Here is a 26,382-nt window from a genome sequence, read left to right as displayed (position 1 = left end):
TATGTCTCAAATCTGTGGCATTTTTTAAAGAAAAACCTGCCAAGCTAACCTCTCAAATTTGGCCATCTAGTTGTGTCAGTGAGTTAGTTCACATATGTACTCACCTGACATTATGGCATCTAGTGCTTCATTTCTACACAACTTACACAAACCTATGTAGTGGCCTGAGTGGAATGTTCCTTCGTGGAAGCATGGCATTGTTATTTCAAGTTCCATGCTCTAGCTGTTTATGAAGGCCACTCTATTTAATGGTGTGCGGGGCATAGAGTTTTTAATTTGTTACATACATTTAGGAATATTTTTTTGGCCTCTGACATTTGCTCGTTTGTTATTAATTTCTTTTAATTAGAGTGCTTACTGTCTTGGACGCACTGGGGGGTGAAAGGTTAGGGGTATCTTTGTTATTCTGACATTCTGGCCATGTTCAGAGACGGCAGTCCTTTGTTTATTTTACGTACGCGCGGGGCAGGTGGCACTCTAGCTTTTTGTGAAGGGCACCTGTAGTAACGACTCACACCTCAGGTAAGTGGAACTTCAAGTTTATTGTTAAAGCAATAGTAAAACAGTACCTCCAAGATGCCAGAGCTGAGACACACTGAACGTTCTCAGAGAGCCTTCACCTGAAGGTTCTAGGAATGTACCACTGGTCTGCAGGAGGGGAGGGGTGAGCTTGGGAGAGGGGACAGGGAGATTATAACACATCTCCCTACCGAACACAGAGAGAGAAGGGAAGGGTGGAGGAAAAGAAAGGAGAAGGAAGAGAGGGACAAACGGGACAGGTGGGGGAGATGGTGCAGGGAGGAGCACCAAGAACCATATAACAGGATGGTTGTAAGAGAGCAATAATATGCGATAAAACTGAAAGCTTGAGATATCACAAAAAGATATTAACACAGAAATATGAAAATGCAATTCAATACATGTCATACTCTTTGTGCCAGAACGGCGAGCTCCTGGATCTGGTTCCTAACCTTCCCTTGCTGTCTTCCCTGTCAGGACTCTGGTTGGGAGACTGCTCCCAACTTTGGTTGGTACCCCTTCCCACGGCCGGAGCAACTTGGTCCTGGCTCCACATTTTACCATCATTAAGAATGACCACATTTTTCCTGACTTCCCTGATATTTTTTGGGGGAAAGAATTTGTCTTTACTCTTGTTGTGCTTTCCAGGTTTCCTGATGTACACCTTCAGTCCTGGAACAAAGCTCCGTTCTTTGGCTCCTTTCTTTCCATCATACCACACCTTATAATTGTCTTGTCTGGCCTCGATTTTCTTTCTGAACACTTCCTGGTTGACTTCTGTTCGCTCTTTCGGTCCCATCCAATTTGGAGACAGCTTCGTACCTGCTTTTCTGGCTCTCAATAGTTCGAATGGCGAATGACCTGTCGTCAAATTAGGGGTAGTGTGATTTGACCACAGCATGTTTCTGACCGACTGTTCCATGTTTTTTCCTGACTTGACAGCTAATTGTATGCATTCCTTCAGCAGTCGATTCGCTCTTTCCATTTTACCATTCGCTCTCGGGCAATATAGTGGGGTGCGAATGTGTGTTATGGAGCTATCCTTCAAAAACTCCTTCATCTCCTCCGAGACTAGCTGGACGCCATTATCCTTGATCATGGTTGAAGGAATGCCCTCTCTTGAAAAAGCTTCTGTCAAGAATGCGATCAAGGATTTGGTGTTGATGTTCTGCACGAACTTGTGGTTGATCCAGTTGGAATGGTAATCGATAAGTACCAAAATATACCACTCCTGCGACCCTCGCATGTGTAATGGACCAGCTGTGTCAAAACCTAGCTTATCCAATGGGGTACTGGGTACATCCACTGGTACTAAAGGAGCATGTCTAGTTACCTTCGACTTGTCACTCAAATCACATGCATGACAATCCTTCACTTTCTATTCCATGTCTCTGTTCATTGCAGGGAACCAGTACTCTGCCCTAAGTCTGGCTTTACTCAAACTGCGCCCCAAGTGACCATCGTGGGACAGGTCAATAATGTGGTTCCTAAGGGCCTCCGGGGGAATCAGTTTCCCAGACTTTAATAGATAATTTCCTTCAATAGAGAGATTGTCCCTCACGTTCCAATAAGGCTGGACTTCTGCCTCGAGCTCCTTGCATTTGTCAGGCCAGCCTCTCACAACGTAGTTTTTTACTTTCTTTAAACAATTGTCTTGTTCCATGTGGACGTCCCATTTATCCTTTTAAATTGCTGCTAGATTTACTTCCAAAACGATTTCATTTTCGATGCTCTCTCCATAATCTCCTTCCACCGGGGACCTTGATAAGTAGTCAGCTACCTTTTTTTGTTGACCTGGAATATGTACCGTTCTGAAGTTGAAACCTTGTAGACCCAGTAACTATTTTGCCATGCGCGGGGTCATGTTTTCCATGTCTTTCTTTTGAAACATAGACACTAATGGTTTATGGTCCGTGGGAATCTCGAATGGCACACCCCACACGTAGAACCTAAAATGCTTGACTGCCCAATATACTGCTAGTGCTTCCTTTTCCACTGTGGAATAATTGAGTTCAGCTCCTCTTAGCGTTCTGGATGCGAAAGCAACCACCTTCACTTTATTGTTGATCCTTTGTGCCAGGGTAGCACCTATGCCTTTATTACTGGCATCCGTCATAATTATGGTGTCCTTTTTGACGTCAAAATTACCAATGAAGGGGGCCGCTAAAATGGCTTGCTTTATGTTCGTCAAAGCTGTTTCCTATTCTTTGCTCCAATCAAAGATTTTGTCTTTCTTGACCAAGTCTCTGAGAGATTGGGACATCATTGCAAAATCCTTGATGTACTTAGCCATGTACTCTGCTAAGCCTAGAAAAGAGAGTATTTCTTCTTTGCTAGTGGGGGTTGGTGCATCTCTGACTGCATTGACCAGGTCAATCTTCGGCTTGATGCCTTCTTCTGAGATTGTGTGCTCCAGATAATCCACTGAGCTCACTCCAAGTTTGCACTTGCTTTCTTTCGTTGTGAACCCCACCTCTCTTAATTTCTCCAGGACCCTTTTTGCATTTTCATTGTGTTCAGCTTCATTCGACCCAAAGACCAGAATGTCATCCTGGAAGCAGATTGTTTTTTTACAGTCTCAAAGTGCGTGTGTTGCATAACCCTTTGGAATGCCGCTGCCGCGGATGCAAGACCGAAGGGCATCCTCAGAAATTTAAAGTTCCCAAAGGGAGTCGTGAAGGCCGTCAAGGGTTGGGAATCTGGGTGGAGTTTTATTTGATAATAGGCCGATGAGAGATCTAGCACACTAAAAAATGTAGCCCCCTGAATGGTGCTAAGCATCTCGTGTATTCGGGTTAAGGGAAATCTGTCTACCAGGATGTTGGCATTCAAGTCCCTCAAGTCCACACAGAGCCTAATGTTACGTCCTCCATCCTTGGCCGTGATAACAATGGGTGCCAACCATGCTGCACCTTCAATCTCTTTGATGACCCCTTGGCTAACTAATTTTTCCAGCTCCACTTTCAACAGTTCTCTCATGAGCAACGGAACCGAGCGTGTCTTGTGCACCACTAGTTCAGCTCCTTTTTTCAGTATTATATTGTGCATGTAGTTCTTCAAAGTTCCTAGGTTCTCATTAAATACATCTTTAAAATCGTTGATCAAGTTGGCACCAACCCTGGCAGGTTCGACTAATAATACCTGCTCTTTGTTTGTTTGGGTGAAGCTTAATCCCTAACTCTCGCTGATGCTTCCACCCCAACAGGCTCGAACCATGAGTAGTGACATATACCTTGCCTACCGTATGTCTATTTTTAAATGAAATTCTCATCCTGACCATTCCTTCTAAAGGAATGGGTTCCTTATTGTAGCTTGAAGGATGTATGTCTGCTTTGTCGAGCTTCACATTGTTTTTAGAAAATTTTTCATCAAAGACTTTTTTTTCCACCAGGGTAAAAGGAGAGCAAGAGTCAGCATACACACTTTTCCCCATCTAAACTATTTCACATTTGGGGTAATTGATATCTCCCGTCACCTCTTCATCATCTATTTAAAAAACATATGTGTGCTCATTATCCTCATCACTTTCCTGACATCCAATGATATTAACTTTAGGGGAATACCCCTTACACATCTTGGAATAATGACCCTTCCTGTTACATTTTCTGCACACCACATTTCTTGCAGGACACCTCCAGTTGTTAGCCAAGTGGCTTGGGCTCCCTCATTGAAAACATTGTCACCCTACTGCCTTACTCCGTGTGACTCTTTGTTCTTGTCCCCAACCTTGCACACCGTATCATCACTTGTTGACGTCTTCTCCTCCCCTTTACTTTTGCTATCCCCCTCTTGAAACCTCATCTCCTTCATGCACACAGCAGTGTGTTCTAATCCTTTTGCAATATTCAATGCCTCATCCAGGTCAGGATTCCTAGTGAGCAATTCTTCTTGTATCTTCACATTATTGGTACACCTCACCAGTTGGTCTCTGATTAAAGAGTCTGTGAGAGGACCAAATTCGCAAGTAGCGGATAAACCCCTTAAAACTGCCACATATGACGTTACTTTTTCCTCTTTTTTTCTGCGCCCTCTTAAATAACTTGTGTCTCCCTAAAACTACATTGACTTTCACTCTGAAATGAGTCTCTAATTGTCTTAAAGTATACTCATAAACATTTGTCCCTTCTATATCCTCTTCATTTTCCTCATCAACTAATCTTCCCGTTATGTCCTCATATACCTTTCTGCCCTGTATGCCCAGGTTGTGTAGTAAGATGTGTTGTTTCCTTAGGTTAGAAAAATTACCTCCTCCTATAGCTATCAGGTAGGATTTAAATATACCCTCCCATCTCCTCCAGGGTATATCCAGTTCTCCCTGTTCATTAAGAAAAGGAGGGGGCTGACTCATTCCTGCTGCTGCCATGTTGTAAGAATTTGAGTATAGGATGACAGACAAAAACACTAATACTTGCAGAATGAGCAGACACCTAGCTACAATAAAGAAAATATAATCTAATTCTTATTGTTAACAACTGGAAGAGTGAATATTTTCATTGACATGCAGACAAACACAACCACCAGCACATGAACCAGTATTTGATGAGCACCAGTCCTCTTTTTATTACTGCCTCTATCCAGGAAAGACCCTGTTCTGTGAGGGCGGTAACTTCCTCTGAGGCGGAGCTTGGAAAAGAAAAGAAGAATGAAGGCAGAAACACCGTGGGAGCAGCGATTTCAATTAGGCTTTCCCTGACACTTTACACGAAGGGCTGCGGGTAAAGAGTCAATCCGCTTGCACGAACAAGAATGCTGGCTGCGCACAGTTCAGTCTCCGGGAGAAGCACCCCGCGAAAGGCCGTGCCTAGCAGTTCTGCGCCTCAGCTTGCCTCAGAGATACGCGCCACACCGACACTGGAGACGTTGCTGAGGAGCTAGCTTTAAAGGCAACGCCGGCTCCCGGGGTCCAGCTGGCCACACCAGTTGTCGCTCTTCACACACGCCAAGTCACCACTACCAATGGTCAGACACCCTGCCTCCTCCTCACACGGTCCACGCGGGCTCTCAGAATGACCCCTCAGTATACTCCCGCGCCCGGCGTGGACACGGAAGATATGGCTGGGTCAGATACCTCGCTGCTGGAAGGCAGCCCACTCACCACTCCAGAGCCAGAGAACTCGATGGACGCACACAGGAAGAACCCCAAGCTGTGACTTAGCAGGTCAGCAGCACGATGTCAGCAGGGGCAGAAACAACTATCGGCAGAGTGGCGGCAACCTGGCTCTGGTGTAGCTGGAGGGCAAAGTCCTCCTCTGTACGTCGTGATACTTGTACACCCTTCCGTATACTGAAGAGGTCACGACAGCCACCAACAGCTCTCCCTGCCACGGATAAGCCCACCTTGAATTACGGGCAATCATCGATGAGTCATCTGACAGCGTCTGGCATCAATAAAGTTCAATACAGGGGAAGGCACAATGCTGTCCCTGACCCAGCATCCCGTACTCGTCGCCAACAAGGTGTAGTAACGACTCACACCTCAGGTAAGTGGAACTTCAAGTTTATTGTTAAAGCAAAAGTAAAACAGTGCCTCCAAGATGCCAGAGCTGAGACACACTGAACGTTCTGAGAGAGCCTTCACCTGAAGGTTCTAGGAATGTACCACTGGTGTGCAGGAGGGAAGGGGTGAGCGTGGGAGAGGGGACAGGGAGATTATAACAGTACCGTATTTAATGGTGGCCGGGGTGCACAACGCTTTGCTGACACTCAGAAATGGTGCCTAAGGCAAGGCCGAATGTCCCCTTCCACGGCCATCTGTCACCAGGAGCTGGGACCCCTGCTTCTTTTCTATTAGACCATAGCAATCAGGACAGGATTATCTACTCTGTTGACAAACTTTAAATTCTTGGCAGTATACTCTCAGATAGAGCTAGATTCTTGTGCAACTCTAACTTTCACATCCATCTTGAAGGGCACGCCGCTTGTTTAAAATGTAAATTTCAATATTCTTTCGTATGTTTAGAGTTTGGATGAGTAGCACCTGTGGGGGCTGCCAATAACTTTACAGATTCATCTAGCAACAGCACGTTGTCAAACTTACAATGTCCTTACTCTCCTTTATCGCCCCCTTCTACCTACTCCTGTATCTCAGGCTTTCTCTGCAGCACCAGATCCCTTCCCAAACACACAATTAAAATTTGGGATCTACTATCGTCACTCTTACCTGCCAATGTATTTTTTTACGGAAACTTGTCTGAACTCTTTTACTTTACCATCCATATTGCTAGTTCTTCCTGATACCTACCAAATGCTGAGATTAGACAGAGAAAACATACCAGGTGGAAGCCTAGCCATCAGTTTTTTAAAGAAACCGTTTGAGTCTCAGTCATTGATACTTTGCAAATAGATTGGGCAGAGATCTCTCTATTTAAAGTGAAAATTCCCCCCAGTGAATGCTGGAGGGGAGCTCCTGCGTATTATCCTGGAGGTTCAAAAAAATATTTTAGTCAGTTTCTTATGGAATTCTCGTATCCCAATATTTTTCTTCTGTTGGGTGACTTCAGCATTCATGGAGAAGATTTCTCCAGCTCTGAGATAGTTCAACTTACATCTGACCTAACTTCATTCGGGCCTCAAACAGAAAGTGACTTGCCCCAATCATTTGGCTGGCCACACCTTAGACCTGATTTTCACAACTCTCCCACTTTGTTGTGTGAGGCTCCCAACCTCTTACCTGGACAGATCACTCCTTAGTACGTTTTCAGATGCCTAAAAGTAAGGGACCTGAAAGGAAACAAAAGCCTCTGTTGAAAAGTACTAGACACTGGAGTAAAATTACTCTAGATGACTTCTCCTCGATATTTGACTTTACACTCTTGGGCTCCGATATAGATAAAGCTTTATCTGATTATCACTCAGCTGTTAATGCAGCTTTTAACAAGATGCCACGATAAAATCTTGCTCTAAGCCTATGGAACACAAGCTTCTTGGTGCTCCTCAGAACTCCGCAATGAAAAAACCTTGTGTAAAAGCTTGAAAAGGCGATGGTGACATTTCAATATTCTTGTTGTTAAAGAGACATATAAACAAGCCTTAACGAAGTATCATCGAAATATAAAAAATGCCCACAAGACTTATATCTCTTAACAAATTAATCAAGCAGGAAACTCTTCCAAGATGATTTTTAAAGTTCTTAAATCCTTCCTGAACCCACAAGTCTTTTCGTCTGAGATCATGCCAACAATCTTTTTGTGGCTCCTTAGCTGATCATTTTGAAGGTAAGATCAATTAAATAGATCAGAATTTCCCTAATATCTCTGAGCAAGACAACAAGGAGCTCAATATTTGTTCTCCGTTCTCTATCAATAGTACCATTTTAGACTAATTTAGGCCTTTGTGACCAGAGTTATCTAGAAACCATTAGAAATGGCTACGTCAGGGTCCCCCTTAGATATCTGTCCAGCTTACATGACCGCCTCGCTGTCATTTCAGCTTGCCCCTGCCATTTGGTCATTATTTCATTTATCAACCACAAAAAAAATATGTTTCCACCTACATATCCTATCAATTACAGACCCATTTCTCTTCTTCCATTATTGGGCAAACTGTTGGAATGTCAAATTAAAATCCAACTTATGGAGCATCTTGAAACAAATTTGCTCCTGGACTCTTCCCAAACAGGTTTTAGACCCTCATACAGTACCGAGACCACTTTAATTGCAGTGACAGACCACATTAGATGGTCTCTTGACAACAACACACCCTCAATGCTTGTGCTGTGGGACTCTCAGAAGCATTCTATGCTGTTTCCCATTTTAGAATGTTGCTAAGATTACAGGAGGCATAAATTCATGGGATGGCATTATCATGGCTCAAGGACTTTTTAACGGATCGCTCTCAAACTATTTCCTTGAGAGCTCATAAATCGAACAATATGAAAGTGTATAAACGGGTGCCCCAGGGCTTCTATCTGAGCCCCACACTTTTTAATATTTATGTGGCACCCCTTGCCAACCCTGACAAAAAGTTTGGCTTTCTTCCTCTGTCATGTAACTGGGGACACACAGCTAAAATGTACTCTGAATCAAGACCTACAGAATGTTAAAGCTCGTTTCTCAGCAGGTTTGACTGCTATTGCATCTTGGATGACAGTGCATTTTCTCCAGCTGAATGCCAACAAAACCGAAATCATGCTGCTTGGCAAGGCCCAGTAGCTTTGGACACCAAAAGGGTGGCATCCTGAACTTGCTCAGTCCTTACTCCCAAACTGGTTGTAAGAAATTTGGGCGTATGTCTTAACCAAGCACTCGCCATGAAAGAACAGGTTGCAGCCACTACTGGCAATTGTTTTCATATATTATATCTATTATGGAGAGTTTTCCCTCTTCTTACACATTCAGTGAGAAAAGCACTTGTCCAAGCACTTGTCATCAGTTGTTTGGACTCGTGCAGTGCTTTATTGTCCTCTTGAAATGAGACTGTTTTAAGCAAATTGCAAGTAGTTCAAAACTCAGCAGCATGTCTCACTCTCAATCTTCTAGTCACATCTCCTCCATTAGGCTGGGTGGGTGGGCAGGGCTGCTCTGCTCGTGGAGCAGAGGAGGAGTGGTTTGCCCACTCTCAAGTGCGCAATGACTGTTTGGGCGGCTCAAACCAGTCATGGACACTTTCCCCGTTCTCCATGCAGGCTGCATTACAGCCTGCATGGACAACATGCCCAGGCCCCCATTCCCATGTTGAGCATCCAACTCGTATGCTCAGACCACTCAGAACGCTGCACTGCATCATTGTGATTGGTCAGGGAGCGTAGGTCAACCCTAGGCCAACATCATATGGCCATAACCACATGATGTTGGCCGCCAGACTTTTGGCGATTCTTTTTAGTTTTGTCATTGTTTTTACAAAATTCTATTGTTCAGGATCCTGCTGGGCCCTTATTAAACCTAAAAACCATTGGCTGAAAGCAAAAGTGTTTTTCTGGTCTCAATAAAGTACACATCAACATGGTACACCAAGCACTAAGAGGAACTCCCATAAAGAAACGTGTTCTGTTTAAATGCCTGCTTATGTGCCACCGGATTGTCTGGTTGAGGGCTCCCGCCTATCTTCGGGACCTAGTCTGCAGATACGAGCCGCCCAGGGCCTTGCGCTCGGGAGGTACGGGGCTGCTGACGGTTCCGCGGATAAAAAGATCCAGAATGGGAGGGCGGTCGTTTACATTACTGGCCGCCCAAAACTGGAACAAACTCCCGCTGGCTCTAAGGCTGGAGAGCAGAGAGGCAATATTTCGGTCTCTGCTGAAGACCCACTTGTACACACTGTGAGGCTCTGGTGAGGGGGTTTCCTAGTGAGTTTTTTTGTTTGCCACTTCTCCATTAGCGCGGGGACACGCCGTGATGGCGTTACTGAGCGCTCTACAAAACCCTTTATTATAACTACCTTCTGTGTGGATGAGCTAAGTGTCAAAGGGCAGTATGCCACAACTCATAGTAAAGTCAATCAACAGCCAACATTGCCCCTTGATGCATGCTCGATTGAGTGGAGTTAAAATGTGAGTGACACAATCACAGACTAATGGATGTTGTCAGGCTGAAACCCTATAAGTAACTATGTTATTCATACTCTATAAGCAATTATGCTATACATACTCGTAGTAAAATCAAAAGGTCTTGGCTAACATAGACCTAAGAAAGCCATTGGCCTGGCATTGACTGCTAGCCTCACCTTGAGAAAGAAGGCAAGAAAAAAGGGAAGAAGGTAAGGAAGGAAGATAAAAAAGAAGAAAGGCAGAAAAAGAAGGAACAAAGGCACGCAAGAAAGGAAGGAACAAGGATGAAAAAAGGAAGGAAGAAAAGAAGGAAGAAACAAGAGAGCGAAAAAAGAAGAAAGACAGAAAGAAAAAAGAAAATATAGAAAGAAGGAGAGGAAAGAAGAAAGGATTTAGGAAGAAAAAGAGAAGCAAAAAAGAAATTAGGAAGGAAGAAAAGAGGGCAAAAAAGAAATAAACAACTAAAGACAAAAGGAGAGAAGGCAAAAAAGAAAGAAGTCAAGAAAGAAAGATATCAGGCATATATGAAAGGAAAAATAGAGAAGGAAGGAATGAAAGAAAGAAGGTAAAACAGGAGGAAAAAGGAAATAAATATGGAAAAAAGAAAAAGAAAGAACAACGGAAGGAAGGCAAAAAAAGAAGGAAAGAGAAAAGAAAAAAGAAAAAGAAAGTGAGAAGAAAAGAAAGAAGGAAAGAAGGCAGAAAAAGTTAGCCAGATGCAAACAAGATATAATTAATAAGATAAAGAGTGAATAAATAAAAGTTAAAAAAGAAAGACAATAACAAAGAAGGAAAATACAGAAAGAAATTTAAAAAAAAGAGCAGAAACAAGGAAAGGAAAATGGAAAGAAGGCAAAAAAGACAGAAAAAAAGAATGCAAGAAGCCAAGAATAAAGGAACGTTGTCAAAAAAGAAGGACAGAAGACAAAAGAGAAAGGAAACAAATGAATAAAAGAAGAAAGAAGAAAGGAAGGAAGGAATGAAGGAAAGAAAAAGGAAAGAATGAATGAAAAAAGAGAAGGGAAGAAAAGGTAAGGAAAGGCAAAAAAAGAAAAAGAAAGAATGTCTGTGCGAAGGAAAGAAGTCAAAAAGGAAACAAAGAAGGAAAGAAAAAAGGAAGAATGCAAAAAAGAATTAAAAGAGGAACAAAAGAAGGAATGATAAAGGAATGGCAAAAATAAAGAATAAAAGAAGGAACAGAAGAAGAAAATGGGGAGCGAAAGAAGGAGAATGGGAAAAATGTAAAAAGGAAATAAAGAAAAGTAGGGAAGAACGTAAGAAAGAATAAAGGAAATAAGGAATGAAAAACAGAAAGAAAGACAGAAGGAAGTAAGGATGTTTCACAGTATAAAATATTAGCTACCAAAACCCAAATTACACACCACCTTTTTTTTAATATAAAACTGTTATAGGTGTACTGCAAATGAAACACGATAAAGTTTTGTTTTCTTCCTGGGCAAAGTTTAAAAAAAAATAACCATTGGTGAAACCTAGTACAGGACCACAATATGATAAGCAACAGCAGCAGTACATCAAAAGGAATTCACAATCATACTGGAAGGAGGCAGGAACTGTTAAATCTGTAATGTGTCCTATGCTCATTTTAAAATGGTCCTACTATCGCCTCAAGCAACACTGACACTACAGGGAGCTAAACTACCTTGTTTGCGGATAAGGTCATTCTGAAAGAGAAACAGGAGTCACTGAAAGTGACATTAAATAGAGGCTTAAATTGACCCATTGCCCCATGTTATATGCTGCAGTGGATGGCAATGAGTGGCAATAAAATGGTAATGACCAATTGTTGAACAGTCCCTTTAAGTAAGTATATCATACATATTATTTTAGTAAAATCAAAAGGTCTTGGCAAATGCTATACCACAAAAGGGTTAAAAAGAGATTATTATGCCTTTAAGAGATTAATTACGTTAAACACATATCCAGAACAACAGCACCTCAGGGGATCACTTCCAAAAGTGGCCGCTATTAGGGAACGGTGGCGGGGTGGGGCCTGGGAGGGCGGTTAGAAAAATAGGGGGGAAAAAGAAGACTTACCTGCTCATTGCCGGTCACAAGCTGCCACCTCTCCTCCGTCCTCGCTGATCTCCTGGCTCCCAGCAGCACCCAGGCCCCCCTAGTCAATCACGACTCTGTTGTTACCAGCATGGCAGCAGCATCGTGGTCTGAGTCCTGTTGTTTACCGCTCAGACAGGGAATGGGAGCCTGTACATGATCTCCACCCAAGCTGTGCAGTACAGTGGGGCGGAGAACATGCTAAGTGCGCATGATGACTTGGCCGGCCCAAGGCAGCTGGCCAAACTGCCATGCACACTTAAGGTGAACATTATAGCGCTCCTCCTCCCTCTGACGCAGTGAACCTAGTCCTGCCCCACCCTAACCTGGCTCCAAGCACCACTAAAAAGAAAATGATAATAACGTTTTGTTATTATTTTATTTTTTCTTTGCACTGCTTCCAGAGCAGTGGGTCGATGCGCCTCTGCCTTATTGGTGGAGCCTCCTCTGATTTCCAATCTGTAAATCAGAGACGAATCCAAGGATTACCGTATTTGAACACCGCAAGTGAAAGGGCTGGTACACATTCATTAGATAGGAAAGGCAAAAGCATCTGGTGGAAGTCAGAAACAGACAAAGCTTGCCCAATCATCAGTGTGTTGGGTGAAACCCCGAGCGCTTTTGGTTTCCTGAAGTAACTGAGCTCTGCAAGCTCTCTGTAGTGCCAACAGACGCTGCAACCCTGAAGGAACCTTCCTTCCAGCACAGCTTCAGGTTGCCTTGCTGCAACTCCGGAGGGTGAGGCGTGATCACTCCACCTGTGTTACAAGCATCGAACGACTGCTGTGTTACAAGTATTGGGCTACCGAACCTACCTCAGCTACTTGACGACAGTCCGGCGTGGCCTTCAACTCACCGTCTCCCGACATCTCCGCTATTTAGCACGGGGGAAAGGTACTGTGAGTTGTGCACCCCACTGCTAAGGTCCATAGGGTGGATGGGCAGGCTGGAGGGCGGCTGAACTTCCTGCACACTCCGGTCCCAAGGGATCCATGTGGATCCTTTCAATGAGTGCCATTGGACACGCAATTACGTTGGCTCTCTTTCTGAAGCTCAGAGATCAACTGCTTGAATCAGAAACCTTTCAACTACAAATTTGTGAGTGCCCTAGCACTGTTTTTATTATCATGACTTCCTTGTAATAACTTGAGAATTTTGTCATTTTGGCTTAATGTGTTTATAATATCCTAATCTATTTTTATGAACTGATGTGGAGTCTGTTGTGGTGTTTTCATTGTGCTACTGTTTTTGTGTGTGTTGCACAAATACTTTACACATTGATCTGTGCCAAAGTTATCTTAGTTGTGTATCTAGCTTACCCTGCTTAGAGTGGTGAGTTCTGCCCGGCCCAGATGCATACCTTAGCCAACCAGAAACCTCATGCAGACACATACAGCCTTACTGCTAGAGGAAGACGCTGACATGCACACAGTCACAGCTCACATCACTCTTGGCAAAAATGTTGAAACCAACCCCACACATCAAGAGGCCACTATTAGAATAAGACTATAGGAGCATTTATAAGACATGGCAATCCACCCTCCTCTAAAAGTGCCTTCTAGCCTGCAGTCTACAAGGGGAAATGCCAGCGTGACATAAGGGCCAGTCCAGCCCTGGTCACAGCCTCAGATATTGACGAGTCACTAACATGATTACCTTAAGTTGGTATACATCCTTTACAACGCAACTTTTACCACACAGTGCCTTTACGACGCAACTTTTACAATGCAAACTATTACAACGCATTGCGCTGGAGGGCGCTCTAGGATAGGGAATAGGTTTAATGTACTATCCAACACCTTCCCTACTATCCACGGGGACTGGAGTTGGAATAGTAAATTAAACTATTCACTATCCAGCGCCTAAAATCAATATGCGTTGTAAAGGTATGCATTGTAAAACTTGCGATGTAAAGGTAGGCGTTGTAAAAGTATGCGTTGTAACGTCATACATCCCCTTAAGTTACACTGAACACGCTGGCCCAAGGCCCCACGACTGGGAACCCCCACGACAAGCAGGCAATGGAGCCATTACTGAGACACACAACAGTGTGAAAGGAGCAATGAAAGGCAAATGATGAGCTATACAAAGCATAGATAACACAAAAGAAATTATAGAATTTCACAACTGGAGTACTTCTCCGTCCTGTTGTTTTCCCACATCCTTGTGTCACCCAATTAGCAATCTAGCTCTAACTTTGTGCTCATCTTAAACATAATAAGCAAAATACATTTAAAAAGAACTAAAATCTTACCATTGTCATCAAATCCATGTGTAATTTCGTGGCCGATTACCATTCCTATGCCACCATAATTAAGAGACTTGGGCTGTGATGCACCGAAGAAGGGCGGTTGTAAAATTGCAGCTGGAAACACTTTGGAAAAAAAGATGAGTTAAGAATCAGTCACGTTTCCCTGAACATTCCACACAATTATGTGTCTCACTTTTCATGACTTCATTTCAAAGGGCTGCTGTGATTAAGTGAAAAGACCGCACCGCTGCCTTTTACCGTCGACAGCCAGGTTCCTGGAAACGAAAAGGTAGGCCTGATTGGGAATCATGTAATCAACAACCTTTGCAGTTTTAATGACCGCGCGGCAGGAGCTCCGGAGAACCAAAGATGTCTCGCGAGGTCATGAACAGTAATGAGGGACGGACTGCAGAGGTCAGCGCTGCAGATGCTTCCGGTTATGGTCGTAAAATAAATATAAGGGGCTCGAGATGCTGCTGGAACTGATAGGTTACTCTCACGCCATGGCTGCAAACGTAAGAGTCTGTTTTCAACTAACAGCATGGTGTTCAAGTTTATTGATTATTCGTAGCTTAGAGGGAGGCACTGATTGAAGACACAAAGGATGAAAGAGGTTAAACATCCAGGTTGTAAGCCTATTTAATAGTAGCAATAATGCAGCCACCTCCGAAGTTCCGGCTTGGCCGGGAAGAGGGTTACTGGCCTAGTTGGAAACAACAAGCTGTGTGGAAATACCATGGCGCCGCCATTTTGCCCGTGAGATGTCAGCTGCTCAAACAAGCCAACATTGATGGGAGAAAGTGTGCTGGAGAGTGAGGAATCCCCCTAGTAATACATAATTTCTCTGGGGATTCTCAGAGTACAACCAGGAATCCTCATTCTGGGGTCTATTTACGAGAATGTCACACAGGTGACTTGCTGCGCTGCATGACAGGGAAAGAGCAGGAATTGTACTGTATTGAAGGCAATATGACGCGTTCTGGCTTTTCCCCTGCGCTGCACCCTTTTGGCAGCCTAGCGTCAATGCAGGCCCCTTTGAACCATGGTGCAAGGGTGCCTGCGTTGAATGCAGGGTTGTTGTTCTGCAGGAACCGGACACTTTCCTGCACAGAAACAATCCTGAGAGTCATATTCCTCTTTAGACAGAGAAAGCAACAAGGAGAAATAAAGGTATTTCTCCTCGTTACATCACACCTTATAAGGCTAATCATTTTGGTGCATTCCCAAGTCTACCAGTTCTGGTAAATCTGGGAATGCGTGAAACGCCATTAGAGTTGTATGGGAACACCCAGGCAATGCCCATGGAATTCCTTCCCAGGGGCAGAGTAAGGCAATGTAGCGATCTGTGCTGCGTTGCCTTACTCCAGATTTATGGAGACACTCAGGGCCATGCACAGTGGCCTTGTGTGGCTTCATAAATCATGTGTAAGGTTTGCGTCGCTCTAGCAGCATGTTGTGCGGTGCGGTGCGATAGCGATGCAAACCACGTGATAAATAGTCCCCTAAGTCTATACCATAAAAGTTAACTAGTCTCTTAGTATTGTTAACCATTAAGTTCAGGGACGTCGTTTCAGGGGAGGTGTATGGGGCAGTGATTCTCATACTAGTTACAAGGTATAGACAATTTGCATTAAAATCCATAGATATATGTTATTTATTGTTTTAATAATATCTTTATACATGTGCAAGACATTAGCCCTGCTAAATACACCCAGCAGTTAAATTAATGTATAAAAGATGACTGGGCAGTGCTGGTCACTCATAATCAACACTTATGAGTTGGGAGCTCGTAGAAAGCTTGGCGGGCTGGACTACAACCACTGGGGCAGCGGAGGCCCACATTCACCGACCCGCTTCCCACAATTACTTAACCTTAACTAAAAGCAGCTTCACGTGCTCTCACCTCTCAGATACCATGTCTTTTTTCAATAATTTAGTATTTCATATGTGCTTCTTTACTTACCTCTTTTATCTTGCCAAAAAGCGTCATACTGAATTTCTGTGTCCAAATACATTTACAATGAAGTAGTCGAAGAAAAACACGTAGGGTCCATTGTTAAGATAAAACTTTAATTTCTTTACTCTGACGTAGTTACTTAGATTGTGATGGTGGCCAAAAAAAAGTTGCCAGCGTACCTTTTTTGGCTAAAATTTTAAGTGGCTACAGAAATAACAAAGACAACAGGTATGCACTTAACAATGGCTGAGGCTACACAGATAGATAACAATGACATTGTCGACTCAGATGACAATGAAAATAGCAATTCAGACAACAATGCATTCCAAAAGGACTGCACTACTAATAGTCCCTACCTTCACATGCTTTTTATTTTTAAAAAAGCAGAGTGACCTCCCTTCCGTGTGGTGCACTTCATCCAAAGCTGGATAAGTCAAGATTTCTAACTCTAGACCTAAAACTCTGTCATACAACAAGTTACTTCCTGTGTAATATTTTCACACATTAGAGATTTAAATGTGCCTATCAATGCTCCCACTTCTCCAGACAATACAAATTTAACCTCAGTGTATCTCTTTTTCGATTTTTGTTCCGACTTTATACCACGCTAGTAGCAGTGGCCTGGCGTGTACATAGCCTTTCCTCTCCATGAAATGGAGTTTGCATATACTATGAAATAAAATTAGTAATTTTGCAAAGACGCATGAAAATTAATTGTAGCAGGAAAACAATGATTTAAAAATAGCCGAACGGCTACGGTGGAGTTCCACGCCTCCACGTAGCTCTTTGGCTTCCTGTCTCTGGCTCCTCCCCCCCCCCCTCAAGGCTGATGGCGATCGGCTTTTATCCGCGTGTTCCTGGGGCCGCTGAGCAGCCTCTGAATGCAGCGACGTTTTCTGCTTGGTGCCGTGATGTGCTGAATTGAAGTTATTGGCAGAAAAGGAAAAAGGAAATTCTGCGGTGATATGATACGTGGTGAGGTCTGCGACACTGTACATCAGTTGGACTCTTCTGTCACCGGCAGGGAGAAGTTTGAATAGTTTGGAGCACCGATTATAAAATTAAATAAAATGCTGGATTTTCTGGCTTTAAGCCGTTACTCTTGGGAGAGTGAATAGGACGCTTACCTGCTTCTTCCCTCTTTTTTACATCAACTGTCACTCTTGCTCTCATTATCATCTTGCTGGCAGCCCCCCGCCGCCGTAGCTTTGCATATTGCACACTGCATATTCTGCAACGGTCGCAGTGTGGGAAGGACTACACATTCCAGCATCCTTTGCGGTAGAGACTGATACTGCGTGTCGGTGGGCAGCAGCAGCTGGTGGTTTATGGGAAACCATAGTTTTCGGACTCTTGGTTCATTTGGGTCTGCCTGAGCCTAGTGTGAATTTTTTTTTCTCTTTCCTCGTTACTACAACTGGCTGTACTTAAGCCATAATTAAGCAGTTACAGGATGGGGAAACTGCTAACTGCACGTGCTAAGGCGAGAATACGGCGTCAGCAAGCTAAAGAGGAGGCAGAAGCAGCCAAACGTGCCGGTACAGAAGAGGATAAAGAGGATCTTGTTGTGGATATCTCTGAGAGCTCTGGTGAAGACAAAGAGGAGTCTCTCGACATCATTTCTACGTTGCCCACTCAACCTAACCCCGACAAGAGCTCTGTACAAGAGATGCCTGGGGAGGCGGACGACAATCGGGGAACTTCATTCATAGAATCAACTGAGCAGCCTATTCAAAGTGGCCCGCAGGTATCTAATGAGGTAATGACGCCAGTGGCCCCTAAAACTCCTAAACAGTTTCCCTTATTTGAGAAGAAATCTACTATTCCAATGGTCAACGGTTCAGCCTTGCCGGCTATTGGAGTGACTTCCAGCTCTCTTTGCGGGTTACCGGCTGTTTCTGATGCTAAGGTCGTCCCCAAGAATTCAGGCGTAACATTGAACTCTGCAGATGCAATTGTAATTAATCCTTTACCCTCTAAAGAAAAGAGTTTACCACCTGCGGGTAAAGGGGTGTATGCTGCAGCTATCACTACAGCGCTATATACTGATTCTACATCCCCTGGTATCACCAATTCGTACAGTTCAATTTTGGGGATGGAGACTGAGACGACTGGAGAGTTTCAGATATCAGTTAAAGATATGTTGAACTTGATTCTAGATGAGGTGCGGGAAATGAAGCAATTTCAAAGAACGGAACTGGCTGTTATCAATCAACGCTTGGATAAAATTGAAGATTCAATCTCTTCTTTCCCTGTTCGTCTCCAAGAAGCAGAGACTAGGATTTCTGGTCTGGAAGATCATATGTCCGAAGTGAAGAAGGAGGTCAAAATTGTTTCCAAAACTTCAAAAGAACTTGAATCTAAACTCGATGAATTGGAAAATTACAATAGGAGGTCGAATCGTAGAATTGTGGGTGTTCCTGAGAAAATTGAAGGTTCGGATATGATGCAATGGGTTACTTCTTTCTTCATGCATGAGGTGATTCCGGATTTTAAAGGGGATTTAACGATCACTCGTGCCCACCGGGTCCCAGCGCAGCCTCTCTCTAACTCTACGCTTTCTCAGACCATTTTGGTGAATTTTTCTGATGTCCGTGTCAAAGAGACAATCCTTTCTAAAGCCTTTAAACAACATCAATTTGCTGCTAATACCACCACTAAATGTCGGATTTTTTCGGACATGTCCGCTAACACAGCTAGGAGGAGGAAGGAATTTGTAAAACTTCTTCATCTATTCAAAGATAAAGGTGCCCAAGCCATGATTGCTCAACAATCAAAGCTAAAAGTGCTCATCAAAGGCAAATTCCACATGCTGACCGATGTAGATGAAGCACAAGCGTTACTTCATAAGATCTCAAAAGACTAGCAGGAATTGACCTGCTCTATTTTTGACTTTTTTTTTTTCTCTCTCCCTTTTTTTTTTTTTTCTCATCTGGTTTAGTTGGTTATCTGGAAAAGCTTAGTCTTTTCAGTGTACTTATTCACATTTGTTTTTTTGTCATGGAATGTTATGTTATGATATGGTATGGCTTGGGTCTGGGTCTTCCTATTCAGGGACCTTAAAGCAATGTTTATAGATTATCTTAGGTTTTTGTGGGGGGGAGTGGGGTTGGGGTACAGAGCAGGGGGTCTAGGGTGTAAGGGGTGCAACAACAAGGCACCTCGATGATAGGGGGTTGCACCTTGTGGCCAGCGTGGTGAGATGCAGTAGGAGTGGAACATGGCCATGGGGCTGGGGTTGGGTTTAAGAGAATGGGAGGGTCACTAGTGTTGGGGGTAAAAAAAGGAAAAAATATTGAACTATTTTGTGTCTTTTCTTTTGTATGTAGTGAAAGGTTCTTTTTGCTATATACTATTACCTGGAGGAAATGCATTGGGACAGAGATTGCATATATTTTTTTTTAAATGTTCTTTGTTAACGCTTAAAACTTGAAATGTCTAGCAATAGGGGGTTTAAAATAATTACTTTTCATGTTAATGGTCTAAATAATAGGAAAAAAATTAGAGCCATTGAAACATGGATCAAAGCAGAGAATCCCGCAGTAATTATGTTGCAAGAGACCCATATTCCGGCTACAAAAATTGATGATTTTTCTATATTTAAGATATGGGCCTCATTTCGGGGTTTTTCGTCCTTTACAGCATCTCAACAGGGTGTCGCTCTTTTTTTAAATCGAAATTTGAAGGCAGAAATTATTCAGTCAGAGGAGGATGGCGCAGGCCGGTGGTGTTGGGTCACATGTGCAGTCTTGAATAGACATAGGCCGATTACTTTTGCTTGCTTCTATGCTCCAGTGGATGATAACCCTCAGATTTATGAGGATCTGTTTCATTCATTGCTTATGGTGAGAGGTGATATCATCACTGGGGGGGATTTTAACATTCTCATGGATACAAAGCTGGATTCTACTACGTCTTCTAAAAAACAGCTTAAACCCAAATCACGTAGAGCAATCACTAATAATATGAAAATATTTGATCTGTGTGATCCATGGCGTTTACAAAATTCACAAAAAAAGAGTTTACTTGCTGGTCGGGCAGATTTAAGTCTTCTTCTCGCATCGATTTTTTCTTGGCTACTAGGCAATTAAATTTTTCCTATCAGAGAATCCTTTATAATGGTTTTTCAGATCATGCGATGTTGGTTGCTGAGTTTGTTATGGGAGAAGACACTAGAGCCCCTAAGCGATGGTTATTTAATAAAGTATATTTACAAGATGATGAATGGGTTACTTTTCTTAAATCTGAGATCTCCGACTTTATAGCTCGTAATCTAGCCACTGCTCCTCTGCATATTATCTGGGATTCGTTGAAAGCTTTTATTCGTGGCATTGTGATAAGTAAGGACGCTCGCTGGTCGGTCATTAGGAAATCTAGAAATTTACTACAGCAAAAAATCCAGACTTTAACCTTGCAACACCAATCTAATCCTTCAAGCTATGTTCAAAATCAATGAAATGAAGCTAAACGTGAACTTAGCTCTAATTTATTTATGCAGAGTGAAGACATTTTTCGTGGTCAATCTCAAAAAACCTACAAGGAAAGCAACTTTACTGGCAAACTCTTAGCCTGGCAGGCTAAAGAGCAAGCCGCTGCGAACCAGATTTATTGCCTAAAATGCCCCGTTAACAACACTGAGATATTACAATCTGAGGCAATTGGCTCTATAATGCTCTCTCATTATCAACAGATCTATGGTAAACATCAAGATATAGACCATTCCAAGCTTTCTAACTTTCTTGGTAGATATCCAATGCCTTTTCTTTCAAACTTTGAGCAGGAGACAATGATGAGTCCATTTACCATGGCAGAATTGGAATTGGTGGTTAAGGACTTACCGATCGGTAAAGCTTGTGGCCCGGATGGGTTTCCTGCCGAATTTTTTAAAGTTTTTTTCAATTATTTTTCTGATTTATTACTGCAATTGTTAAACTCTATGTTGACTGGTGGGCGAGTTCCTGATTCTTTTCATGAAGGTACGGTAGTGAGCTTTCTGAAGAAGGGGAAAGATTCTAAAGATCCCAATTCCTACAGACCGATTACATTATTAAATTCCGATTATAAAATTACTACTAAATTACTTTCTATTCGTTTTAATACTATTGCTGCTGATCTTATTCACCTGGATCAAAACGGCTTTATAGCTGGTCGTCAATTAATTACCAATACACACTTTTTGATTGAGGTATTAGATTATTTTCAGATAAGGAGTATTCCCGCTTTAATTTTATTATTAGATGCAGAAAAAGCTTTTGATTTGGTGGTTTGGGCAACACTTTTTACTATTTTAGCGCACTTTGGAGTTCCTTCACAAATTATTAGTTTAATTCAAAATTTATACACTGGTGCTAAAGCTAACATAATTATTAATTCTATTATGGTGGGCTCAGTTTTAGTTCAACGAGGCACCAGGCAAGGTTGTCCTTTGTCACCTATTCTTTTTGCTTTTTTCATTGAGCCACTAGCTACTACAATTCGGAACCCTGGGAATATTGTTTCCCCGATTATCTCGATGCCCAAAATCAAACTTTACGCGGACGACATTATGTTATTAATTAAACCTGATCGGCAATCTCAGACTCACGTTTTACAGATTTTTGAAGAATCCGAAGCAATAGGTGGCTATCGGATCAATAAAAAGAAAACAGAAATTTTGGTCTGCGGGGGTTCAGAACCAGAATTACACCCAGATTTAGTAGGTTGTATCAACCCAAAACCTAAAAGGTATTTGGGAGTTTTGTTTTCCGCTTCAGTACTAGACTTACACACACTCAATTTTGATCCTCTTCTTCAGAAGGTTTGCTCCATATTTGCTAGATGGAACTCGCTGCCATTAACCATTTTGGGCCGTGTTGCACTGATTAAAATGTCCGTGCTTCCGCTTTTTAATTTCTTATTTTCAACCATTCCCTGTTTTTTGCCTGGTTCTTTTTTCTTGAAAGTAGAATCTCTGTTTTCGGGTTTTGTTTGGGGTAAAAAGACTCCCCGTTTAGCATTGGGGACACTCTATGCAGATACAGAACAAGGAGGTCTTTTGTTACCAAATATAAAAGACTATTACAATGCATATTTTGCACAATATTTGGATAGATTTAAAACTGGAATACAAGGTCCAGATCTATTCATCAACTTTTTTGTTGATCAAATTTGTCGCGAGGTTCAAATCCCTTCCCCTCTCCAAGTGCCTAAATCTCCGAAACTCGTTAGATATAAGGTTATGAATTGTTTTTTTTTAAAAAGGGACGTTATGCTTAAAATATATTCTCTCCCGCAGTTTAATTTAATGACTCCCTTAAAATATGCTTTAATCTATATAGGGATTAAACTTGGATCCGAAATCGTAATTAACTGGTATCGTGCTGGGTTCAAAACATTATCAGATTTTTTAAGGTATGGAATGTGGATTACACAGGGAGAGATGCCACGATTAATCCACGGAAACTTTTTGTTAATTGGCTCTTATATTATGATTTATAAAATGCTGGAACAATTGGATCTAAGGTATATTATGACTGCTACCCAGCTTTGGAATGACCTTTTTTTGACCTCACGATTTAGAAATCAGGGGGAATGGAGACGCTGTTTGGCACAGAGTATCGAGAAAGATTTTACTTTAAAAGCAATTCAAAAAATGGCAAGAACAAGAGAACCACGTATTATCCTTCAATACTTGGAAGACCATAAATAAACTAAACTTTAGTGTATTGAGAGTATCTAATTGGCGTAGAATGTTATTTTTTAGCAAATGGCTTCTATATCGCACTCCTGCTGTTATTGCTAAAATGTATGTTAATACTTCTGCCAACTGTTTTAGATGTCAACAATTTGCACCTGCTAATTGGTCTCATATTATTGTATATTGCCCTAAAATGTTGCTATTCTGGAATGAAATTTCATTATTCTTCACACCTATTATAACATCAGCATTATCTATAAGGTTAAATTAATGTTGTATGGTTATGATTCCGATCTGGGATTAATAGACCAGTTGGTCAAATTGCTGTATATAGTAACTGCAGTGGCGAGGTCTCTGATACTACAGAATTGGCAGTCAACACAGGTCCCTCTGTTTCCAGAATGGCTGCAGAAAATGAAGAGAGTTAGACAAAATGAATTCTTGTATGCACAACGAATAGGAGGGATTAGAAAGTTCGACAAAATTTGGAAATCATTTTTTGATTACTTATGGACAGATGTATGGAGATTTATAAGTTTACCGTCTTTGTTTTTGTATATGCAATTGTTATATATTTCTAATTTTCTTTTAAATCCCTTTCTGAATGTTTTGTTTTTATGACCCTAAAGAACTTCAATAAAAAAAATTAAAATAAAAAATAAAAAAGATTTAAAAATAGCCAAGCTGTTGGTTTTGACAATGCTTCTTTAGACCGACAGGCAAACGCATGCAGGAGGGCAGAATATGGCTGCCAAGTGTAATGCCATGTGTCCACATGCATTGTGAATCATGCATGATGATGCTTGCGCACATAACACATGCACAGACGTGCATCGTGACACACGTGTACACGTGTGTTATTAAGTGTTCACACACATGCATAATGCAGTTGCCATATTTTTTATTTTACCGTACCAAGATGGCAGGTGCCATTCTTCAAGTAGTAGAATTTTTTTAAAAAAGGAAAATTCGTGAAAGTGAATTTTAAGAAAGGATCAGCCAGAAGCAAATTGCATCGATCTTGCCAATAATTCAATTTCCAGACTCAGAAAATTTCAAAATCATTCTGTATCGTGTACGGACTGGCTTGAACAACTTTGACAATCTCACACCCTCCTGTAGCTCTGGGTAAAGAAAACATCAAATTTCAAATCCCTGTTGCTCATTCATTACCTTTACATGGTAAATCACTAGACTACTTGGCCAAGTTGTTCTACCACTAGCTCCTGTCAAGCAATTTAAGTTGCATGCACCAGCATTTCTGCTGCAAGAAATTTAGTGAAACATCACTCCCACTTCTGGATCATATCTTTGGAACTTTCTACCACATCTTAGATTGGGAAATGACCTTAGAAGGTTCTGAATTTTGTTAAAACCTACGTTTTCAATCAGGCCTATGATAAGCCTCCAATAAGCTAGGGAGAGGTGTGGCACAGCAGCCAGGGCATCTCCCTCAGGAGCGCAGGGCTCACGATTGGGTTTGGTTGCTGGTGGCAGCTCAGCTCATCACATGTGACTCTGGGCAATAGCTCACTTAATCTCCCCGACGGCCCCCAGCTCCTTGAGACCCTTAGGGATGAGTAGGGCCCGCTTTACAAATACTGGATTTGGATTTGGGTTTAAGCTGGCCTGCATGGGCTACTTTGAAACTTAGTTCTGCTGGCTAGACGCCCAATCACAGCTCCGCCCACTAATGCTCTTTGTCGGACTCCTTTGTCTCCTCTCTGAAGTTTTTTAGCTCACTCAGTTATTTTTCTTTTGCATCCACTTTAATTCTGACCAAATCGACTACCCTATTAATATGTCTGATCCAGAGTGCCCTGAGGATACAACCAGTGATGTGAAGCTCTAGTTAAAACAAACTAATACAATTGCAGTTTCCTCAATTCTCACCTATTTCATTGTTGCTTGGAGAATAAAAGGCATTAACTACTGCAGCTCCTGTGATCCACCTGCAAACATAAAACAAAATGTATTGTTAGAGAACGATTATTCCGAAAACAGAAACTGAAATTAAACTGAATGTATTCCAAGTCACACAGAACGTCAAAATAGTTTACAGAAAAATAAGCAAGAGTAATGTGGTGTAATGTGGTGCCTACACTTTAAGCATCATGTTCAATGATCTTAGGCATTAGAATTGTTTCATGCCAAGCTTTGAGTTACATTTAGCTGACAGTGGTGGTATTTGTGGTGTCTGAGGGAAGTCGGGGATGTATTTCACATTATGTAAATAGGGTGGGAATAAATTGGCAAGCATATTTGATGACATGTCCCTCAAACTTTTAAGCCTTTCTTAGCTATCTACCATCACGATGGTGATTAGTGAAAGAAGTTCCTAATTTCACAAAGAAACTTCATTTTAAAAAAGCTAGTCCAGGGGCTTGAAGTTTTGTTTCTGAGGGGTCTGCAGAATCCCAAGGCCTACTAGTCTTAATTCTACATCATGCCCCTTTCTTTCACACTCTACACTTCCAGCCTGTTTATCTCACCCTTACATATTCTTTTTCATTGCATTTTTCTCCCCATTTTGCTGTTTCCTAATTTTTCTCTTCATCCTTCTTTTCTCTTTTCTGCCATCTCTCTCGCTTTCTCTGGGAGATATCTTATGATGAGCAATTCGTTCCGATTCACAAAAATTTGTGCAAATGCTCACCACCTTCAAAAACCGTCACAAATTAAGCAGTCACTCAAAGGGTACTGGATTTATTGTGGCAGCAGAACGCTATTTAGGGCCTCATGTGCTAAAAATTCAGGGGCATATTATCAAGGACAGGCGATACATTATCGTCGCTTTTATCGGCAGGAAACTGCAGATAAAGCGGCGATAATGGCCTTGATAATATGCTCTATGAATTCCAATCGAAGCCCATGTTAGATGTGTTCACATCTAACATGGGCTTCGATTGGAATTCATAGAGCATATTATCAAGGCCATTATCGCCGCTTTATCGGCAGTTTCCTGCTGATAAAAGCGGTGATAATGTATCACCCGTCCTAGATAATATGCCCCTCATTCTTTAAAAGGGGTCGCAATAATTTGTGCACCAACTTTTACCAAGTTCATTTGTATTTTGCCAGCCACCTATGTACAAATAGGCTTGTTCACAAAATAATGAATCTTAGTGGTTCTTAAATCGCCCTACTCCATAAATAATGATGAGATAAGTCATACAATTGCAACCCACTACAACTGGCTACAATCACAAGCAGGGTGCCCCGCTGACATCAGCAGACTACCATCTATGTGATTGCTTTTAAAGAAAACAATAACAAACAAAAAAATCAGAACATTTTTCTTAATGGAAAACAGGATGTGTTTAAAAAAGAAAATCAAAAGTTGTAGAAACATTTTAATAGGAGCAATCACTGGTTCTATGGACCACTTCCTTCTCCTAAACATTGTTTTGCCCACATTCCCA

At 42.0% G+C, this 26,382-nt stretch overlaps 1 protein-coding gene across 7 annotated transcripts in view; it reads right to left on the bottom strand.

Annotated features, from left to right (window-relative positions):
• The window catches only part of MME (membrane metalloendopeptidase), a 493,355-nt gene that overhangs the window by 72,585 nt on the left and 394,388 nt on the right, over window positions 1-26,382 (bottom strand). For all 7 annotated transcript variants that reach the window (XM_078667833.1, XM_078667832.1, XM_078667829.1 and 4 more), the window contains 2 exons: window positions 24,854-24,912; window positions 14,331-14,450 (listed from right to left, as the gene is read on the bottom strand). In XM_078667833.1, the coding sequence (XP_078523959.1) occupies window positions 14,331-14,450; window positions 24,854-24,912 (179 nt within the window). The remainder of the gene's footprint in view (window positions 1-14,330; window positions 14,451-24,853; window positions 24,913-26,382) is intronic.

Source organism: Lissotriton helveticus, chromosome 11 (genome assembly GCF_964261635.1).
Source record: "Lissotriton helveticus chromosome 11, aLisHel1.1, whole genome shotgun sequence".
NCBI classification, from domain to species: Eukaryota; Metazoa; Chordata; class Amphibia; order Caudata; family Salamandridae; genus Lissotriton; species Lissotriton helveticus.
This window is presented reverse-complemented; position numbering and strand designations above follow the sequence as displayed.